Source organism: Echinops telfairi, unplaced genomic scaffold (genome assembly GCF_000313985.2).
Source record: "Echinops telfairi isolate 266 unplaced genomic scaffold, ASM31398v2 ScPeMD7_655;HRSCAF=1070, whole genome shotgun sequence".
NCBI lineage: Eukaryota > Metazoa > Chordata > Mammalia > Afrosoricida > Tenrecidae > Echinops > Echinops telfairi.
The window spans coordinates 22,431,833-22,439,610 of record NW_022104553.1 but is presented as its reverse complement, the minus strand read 5'-3'; the positions used below and the strand labels follow the sequence as shown (position 1 = coordinate 22,439,610).

The 7,778-nt window shown below is 58.2% G+C and overlaps 2 protein-coding genes across 2 annotated transcripts in view; both read right to left on the bottom strand.

Moving 5' to 3' along the window:
* Positions 1 to 860, bottom strand: part of BCAT2 (branched chain amino acid transaminase 2) — a 20,067-nt gene extending 19,207 nt beyond the window's left edge. The window contains exon 1 of the mRNA XM_004710646.2: positions 840 to 860. Coding sequence (XP_004710703.1) covers positions 840 to 860 — 21 coding nt within the window. The remainder of the gene's footprint in view (positions 1 to 839) is intronic.
* Positions 861 to 1,393: 533 nt separating this feature from the next.
* HSD17B14 (hydroxysteroid 17-beta dehydrogenase 14) overlaps positions 1,394 to 7,778 on the bottom strand; it is a 27,929-nt gene continuing 21,544 nt past the window's right edge. Inside the window, exons 6-9 of the mRNA XM_045292812.1 lie at positions 2,582 to 2,686; positions 2,251 to 2,318; positions 1,795 to 1,891; positions 1,394 to 1,708 (exon numbers count right to left, since the gene is read on the bottom strand). Of these exons, the coding sequence (XP_045148747.1) occupies positions 1,535 to 1,708; positions 1,795 to 1,891; positions 2,251 to 2,318; positions 2,582 to 2,686 (444 nt within the window). The 3' untranslated portion in view covers positions 1,394 to 1,534. The remainder of the gene's footprint in view (positions 1,709 to 1,794; positions 1,892 to 2,250; positions 2,319 to 2,581; positions 2,687 to 7,778) is intronic.

The following is a 7,778-nucleotide window of genomic DNA, read 5'->3' as shown; positions in this document are numbered from 1 at the left end:
GGGGGGCCCTCCCTCGCCCCGGCTTTGCGCAAAGGCCCTGTGGGTGCCGGGGCGACGCACGTGCCGGGCAAATGCGGGGAAGAAACTGGGGGGTAGACTTGGCAGGGATGGAAAACGGACCGTGCAGGGACGGCACGAGAAGTCAGGAGGCGGGACTGTCACCCGGCCGCCCTGGATGGATGCGTCCCTGGTTGGAAACTGGGTTTCATGACTAGGTTCTGAGATAAAGCAGGACACACACCCCCCCATGGGTCCACTTGGATGCCTACCCGTGTCTTTTATTAAATCTCCATGTCAACCCTTTCCCCTCCCTCCTAAGGAGCCCTGGTGGCACCGTGGATGGATTATGCATCCGCTGCTCACCCCAAGGTGGCTGGTTCTAACCCATCAGCTGCTCCGCGGGAGAAAGGCGAGGCTGCCTACGAGATGTAAAGCCTCGGAAACGCACCCGGGCAGGTTAACCTAGGCCCTGTCTCCCTAGGGGCGGGAATGGCCAGGGTGGCATTGAAATTTGGGTTCTTTAGAAAGACTCCAGTGCTGCCCCCAGGGCAGGATTTCCTGGTGTGCCCTTTGCGAAGGACTCTCTCCAATTTTCAGGAACCCGAACCGAGTCAGCCGGTGATGGTACGATTCGGTAACCCGTGTTAGTGACCATTACAGCTATGCCCTCCGGCCCGCCGTATCCGCAGAGCCTTGCGTGGTCCAGGCTCCCACAAATCCCTGCCTCCGGTTCACGGGCCCCAGCGGTGTCTTCAAAAGGCGGTCACTAGGTCATCGCAACCTCCGCGGTTTCACCCTCGGAGGCCTGGGCCCGCACGGTGACCCCGCCAGGGACCCGCCTCCAGCGCAGGCCGCCACATCGCGCGCCCTCCCCGGCAGGGCGTCACCCTGTTTTGCTCGTGGTCGCGGGGCCCTCTGGCCCGCGTTGTAGGGGCGGCGCCCCCGGCCGGCCCCCGCCCCCGCCAAGGCCTATCAGGGACTGCCGCACACACCCCCCGCCGCGGCCAATCCGCTGCCGCCCTGCGGCCCCACCCCTGCACCCCTCTGAGGCCGGGACCCCGCGCCCCACTTGGAGGCTGCGGGGTCTGCAACCGCCCAGCCCCTCCTTTCTCAAGACCCAGGGGTGCGGGTCCCAGCATCCTACGCCCTGAGACCCAGCGGTGCAGGTCTCAGCCCACCTCCCACCCGGGGATGGGAATATGGCGCCCTCCGCCTTCAGACCCAGGAACCGGGGGGCCCCAAGCACCCCCTCCCTCAGATGCATGAATCCCGGACCCCTCCACGCCCGACACACCCCTTCTACCCAGGCCAGTTAGGACTCCTCTCCCCACAGAGCCCGGAATGAAGGGAACGCCGGCTTTCCCTCTTCTATTATCTCCCAATTAGCGCTTAATCCAGTCTCCCTTGCGGGCCTTTTAATCAGCGCTCAGACGGGGCCGCGGCTCAGCTTCCCGACGCCCCGCCCCCTCCGGAGTCTGCCCCGAGGCCTGCCGGGAGTTGTAGTCCTCCCGCGCCCGGGGACAAGCCTGGAAGATCAGCAAGCGTCCGGAAGCACTTTCACAGGGGTCCCGGGACTAGCCTTTCGACCGTAGCCCAGCTCTGCACCCCCAGTCACCAACAGCTCGATGCCGGTACAGAAGCTGGCCTCGGAGGCCAGGAACATGGCGGCGGCCGCCACCTCGGCAGGCTGGCCCATGCGGCCCAGGGGCTGGGGAGAGAGGCGGCAGAAGGGTGAAGGGGCGTGCTAGCCCACCCCGCACCCCCACTCTTCACCCCCACCCCTCCCGCTCCTACCTGGGCCAGCGTGCCTTCTTTAATTTCGGCCTTGGGGTCCGGAGCTGCGGCCGCCAGCTCCTGCCACAGCGGTGTCCAGATGTTTCCAGGGGAGATACTGTGGGAGGGGAGGAGGGGGGAAGATCATCAGGGAATTGCCCCCCAAAGTCTGGACTCTTGGTCTCACTCCTTGGGGGTGGGGGTGGGGGGTCTTCTGATCGATTTATACACTACAGTTGCCAAACATTGGGGGGTGGGTAAAGTCAAGAAACACCTGACACCTTGTTACAGAAGCGAATAAAGACAGCCAGGCTCTTGAGGGTGTGGGAACGAACGTTTGGGGTGGGTTTGAACATCCATCCCTTGAGTTGGTGGTTAGCGGGGAAGGCCTTGGTGTCTCCCAGGGGCCTGACTCACGCCCAGTCCTACCGCTTCCCCCCGGGAGCTTCCTGGCCTCTGGAGTGGCGGGGAACTCACCAATTGACCCGGACACCATGTCGACTCTCATCCAGAGCTAAGGCCTTGGTCATGGCTGTGACAGCCCCCTGCCGGGAAGGGAGACCAAGGGAGTTCAGATGGTGGCAGGCGGGCCTCATGCCCCTCCTCCCAGCCACAGAGGGTCCACGTGGCCAAGCACACTCTTTCTCACAGGTGGGCCTCCTCTGGATGCAGGAGGCTTGGTGTGTGTTGGGTGCTTAACAACTTGGTGCTTAATAACTTTCACCGAGGTCCTCCGGGAGGAATCTGGGACTCAGAGGGAGGACTCCCTGGTCCTGATTCTACGGCCCCTGGACGGGGGCTGGGTTACCTTGGTGGCCACGTAGGTAACTGCCTGGAGCTGGCCGATTGCTCCCACCAGGCTGGAGATGTTGATGATATTCCCTTTACTCTTCCGCAGGTGAGGCAGGGCGAGCTGGGGGCAGGTGATGAAGGAATAAGTTACCCAAACCCTTGCTGGTGTGTCCCTTCCCTGCCCCTGCACCCCTGAAATACAGGCACATGTGACCATGTTCTGGGGACATGCTCCTAGTTGGTACGGCGTCTCTCAGGGACAGGGTGGAACCCAGAGCTCTTCGGTGTCTGGTGTCTGCTTTCCTCAAGGGCTCCTCTGCTGGGTATCTGCTCCACCATCTCTCCTTCGGGTTCTTTATCTCCCCACCCCCTCTGGTCCTCCTCTCTCTGAGTCTGTCCTCTCTGATCTCTGTCCCCCTAGCTCTCTGGGTCTCTGTCCTCGCTCTTTGATCTCTGACCCTCTCTCTCTCTCTTTGGGTCTCCACCCCCCTCTCTCCCCACCTCTGCCCCCCCCCCCCCTTTATAGGTCTCTATTCCTCCTGCTCTGGGTCTCTGTCTCCTGTCTCTCTGGGTCTCTGTCACCCCTTCCCTCTGAATTTCTCTCCCTCTCTCTCTGGATCTCTGCCCCCCCTTTTTCTCTGGGTCTCTGTATCCCCCTCTCTCTCTGGGTCTCTCCATTTCCCAACCCTTGTCCCCAGCAGGACTAGAAAGCATGGGTGTGGCTCTGGAGCTGAAGGCTTTGCAAACACAGAGAACCCCGCAGGGCGGGGGCGCTTATCCGTGGATAGAAGTCCGGTCCTCTAAGGTTCCCTCCACCCTCAGAGGTGAGGGTGTGGGAGCCCCCCCCAACACACCCCATTTTATGCCAGCCTCCCCTCTGCACCTCCCTCCAGGTCCCTAAATTCTCTCTGTTCTCGGCTTCCTTTTGCCTGTGCACATAACAGTGAAGATAGTCCGATGCTCCGCTTCCAGCCCTTTACACAAGCTAGGCAGCCACGCTGCTGGCCCAGGCGAGCTCCTGCCACGGACTCAACACCACCCACCGTCATCCAGTGGGTTCTGACCCATAGGGACCCCATAGGCTAGGCCAGCGTAGAACTGCCCCTGTGGGTTTCCAAGGCTTGAAACCTTTAATATATACAATATTTTTTATTGACATTTCTAACTCCTTCCAATAGCATTTCTATCCCTTCCCATACAGTTCTGTTGTCAATCCCATCAGATGGGGCTTTACAATCATCCATGCTATCAACTCCTCTCCCTCCCCACACACATACTCACTTCCCCTACCCTCTGGGAACCCTTACTCCTGTTACTGTCTCTGGGGGGGGTCCTCTATCTTGACTTACATGTACAAACTAACATACGCAAGTTTAACCGACCAACGGGGTCTATCACGTACGGACCATCATAGTAACGGAGGAAATCTTCAAGAACTAGAGGAATAGTTATGTGGCTCATCACCCCACAGCACCCTGCATTCATCCTCCGCTCAAAGCCCGAACTCTTGATGGGAGAAGAAAGCCTCATCCTTCTCCCTGGGAGCAGTTCCTTGGTTCGAACTCATGACCTTGGAGATAAGCAGCCCCATGCATACCCACTAAGCTACGGGGGTGGGGGTGGGAGTGGGGGTAGGGGTGGAGATGGGGGCTCCTTCCAGTTCCTGCCAGTAAGGATTAAGGACCTTGGGCCAGCCAGCCACCTAGGGGTTCTTGAGGCAGGGATCCCTATAAATTCCCTCTCCAGCTCCCCACTGCTGGCAAGTGGATTTGGCCTCACAGTGACCTGATCCAACAGAGGAGAAATGACCCCTACGGGGTTTCCAAGACCCTATGGGTGGCAGAATTTTCTCCTTTTTCTCCAGAGAAGGCTGGTGGCTTCAAACTCCTGACCTCTCAGTTGTCAGCCCAGCACTTGACCCAATGCTCCACCAGGACCCCCCACCCCCTCAGAACCCCCCACCCCATGTTTCTTAGTCGCTCGATGTGATTCAGCGTGTGTGGTTTACCCAGCATTCCACCCACCTCAGGAGCTCTGGTGGAGTAGGGGTTAAAGTGCCCAGGGACGTGGGTCCAGAGGGAGGGAGGGCCGGGAAGCAGATAAGCTTCCAGTGGGTCCTGGGTGGAGCTAGGTGACCTTGGGATAAGGAGATGCTAGAGGCTCAGGCGTTCCTGGGAGGGTCAGTCCAGGTAGGGGCTCTTTGAACCGCCTGGACCTCTCAGGTGAGTTGGAAGGAGGGATCTCTGTCCTCTACCTGTCTCCTCAGAGAGGCCCTCCACCCTCTCCTTCCCCAGCAACCAGGAATTGCTCCCCACTCCCCACACCCCCTCCTTACATTTCTCCTCTGATTCCTCATAGCTACCTGCCCAGCTACTTATTAACTCCCTCCCCACCTCCACAGGTCCACGTGAGGTCCCTGAGGGCCCGGGCACGGTTTGGTGAACCGGCCATACAGTTGACGCTTAAGAAATATTTGTCTCTCATGCGCTCCTTGCTGCCCTCCCACACGTTCCTGGCAGGCCTCTCCTCTCCCAAGGTCACACCCAGTCTCCCACAAAGTCCCACCAGAACAGTGGTTCTCAGCCTTCCTCATGCCTCGGCCCTGTCAAACAGGTCCTCCTGTGGTGGGGACCCCCAACCGTAGCATTATTTTCGTGGCTGCTTCCTCACTGTCATGTTGCTCCTGTGATGAATCCTCCTGTCAATATCTGAGAGGCAGGATGTGTCTTCCTTGCTACCAATGGAACATCATGAAAGCAACGTGATTCATCCCAAAAGCAATAGGTCATTATAGGTGGTGAAATAATTATTTCTAATGACAAACCAATGAAATTTTGTCTTGAAGCATGGTGTAGCCTGGGTAATAGTCTTCACATCGGGTACTCGTATGGGGGCATATCTGCATGTGGGTGGACCACCTGGAGACAGCTAGAGGAGGGGTGTCTCGGTTCCTAAGACCACCAGGAATATGTGTTTTTGATGGTCTTGGGCAACCCCTGTGAAAGGGTCAAGGGGTCGAGACCCACAGGTTGAGAACCACTGCACTAGCGCCTATCTGCCTACTCTCCCTCCCTGGCCTGTCTCCCTCCCGCCCTCTCTCAGATACCAACCCCCCACCCCCACCATCCTGGAAGTCTCTTCCTTTTCACTCTGGCCAGCACCCCTAAATGATGGGGTTCCTGGACCAATATGGGGGACACCCCCAACTTGGTTTTGTTTCCCACCAACCAAACCCTTTGCCATCAAGTGGATTCTGACTCATGGCGAGCCCACAGGGCACAGGGTAGACAGTGCCCCCACAGCGTGGCCGTGGCACTTCGTGGTGCATACCTACGGCAGGCCCGACCCAGAGTCTCTGCAGCACCCCCCTGCGCGTGTGGAAGCTGGACAAAGAATAAACTCACTGTCGTACAGTCTACTCTGACGCCCAGCCCAAGGGGGCAGAAGAGAACGACTGTCCCCGGGGCTTTCCGAGAGAGTGTATTTTTTTTTAAGGATTAGATCTTATTTGTCTAAAGACAAATAATACAAATAATGTGTGAGAGGGAGAAGACACCACCACCACCATCCACATTCAAAAAACCAAGGAAGGCATTTTTGTCCCAGAACATGGAAGAGATACTTTTGCACCCAGATCAAATTCGGGTCCCGTCTACAGGGAGGTCCACTGGCCGAGTATGGAGTTCGATCCAGCACCCTCAAGATGACAGTGGCCTCTGTCTGACAGGAAGGCTGTTGGAGACGCACGCCTGTGGCTAGAGCGGATCTGCCAGTCTGAGGAGATGCTCTGAAGAGGGGTCTGGGGCTCCCACCGTCCCCCAACGCCTTCTCCAAACTGGGTGTGAGCCTGTCGCTCTTGATGAGATCAGAAAGGCTCAGCTTTCTCCCACAGAGCAGCCGGCGGCTCTCACTGCTGTCCTCTGGGCTCAGAGCCCAATGGGTCACCACCACGCCACCCCCAGGGCGCTGAGAGAATGGGTGCCTTCGAATGAAGGTGTTGAAGACTATGGACAACAAGCCGGTGTGTCGTGACAAAGCCCAGCCAGAAAGCTCCTTACAAGAAAGGACAAGGAGGCTTCATCTCCTGGACCCTGGACCTATGAGTCAGGGAGGGCCAGTCCCTGGCACAGGACATCAATCAGAGGGTCAATGGAAGAAACAAACAAAAAAAAAAGAGCCCGCAAGGAGACAGACGAACCAACCAGAGGTTCCCCAAATGGACCGAATCAGCACAAGGAAGAAGAAGATGGTCAGGGCCCAGCAGTGGTTCCGTTAGGTAGCCAGATTCAGGGGCAAGGAGGGGAGGCTGTCCCTCCCATGCCTGCACAGGCCCCCTAGAGGAGGTTGGAGGGAAATCAGGCGACCACTAAACACCTATCAAGACCTTCACTGAGCATGCTCAAATTCAAGGACCCAGCCAGGTGGGAGGCACACCTGGGCGGACCAACTTGGGGATCGGGAGAACATCACCCAGGTGGGCTCAACACAGCCAATGGGGTTAACCAATACCTTCAACCCCACCTTCCCCAGCCAGGGGGTGGGCCAGAATAAAGGCAGGAAGCAGCTCTGGGGCTTCCTCTTACTCTCTTCTACCTGCTCCTGGACAGAGGCAGGTGGGAGGGTGGAGGACACCCACCCACCACGGCCTGGGCATGCCCCCGAAGGACCAGCTCTGGGCCTACTTGGGGCCCACAGCCTCTCTCTTCCCCCAGGGCTCTCTCTGGCCCCAGTCTTCCTGCCCTTTTCTCCCTCGACCCCTGGGCCCCTGGGATCCCTCCCCCAGTTCTGCACGTGGGGGTGCACTGTCCTGCGAGGTTGCAGTGACCAGTCGTGAGCCTCCGCGCGGCTTCCCTGAAATAGCGCGTGCTCTTTCGAGACGCTGAAGTCTGAAACCTCTCCCGTCCTTCATCAAAGCCCACTTGGAGGACAAGACAGGCTTCGCTGTGAGTGCTTTCTTTTGCGAAGCCAAGAACCGAGGTCTGACCCACTCCAGAAACCTTACAGCAGGGGTCCTCAAACTTTTTAAATGGGGCCAGTTAGTTCACTGCCCCTCAGACCCATTGGAGGGCCGGACTATGGTTTAAAAAAAAAACTATGAACAAATTCCTATGCACACTGCACATATCTTATTTTGAAGTAAAGAAACAAACGGGGCCGAAACACCAGGTGGGCCGGATAAATGTCCTCAGTGGGCCGCATGTGGCCCGCGGGCC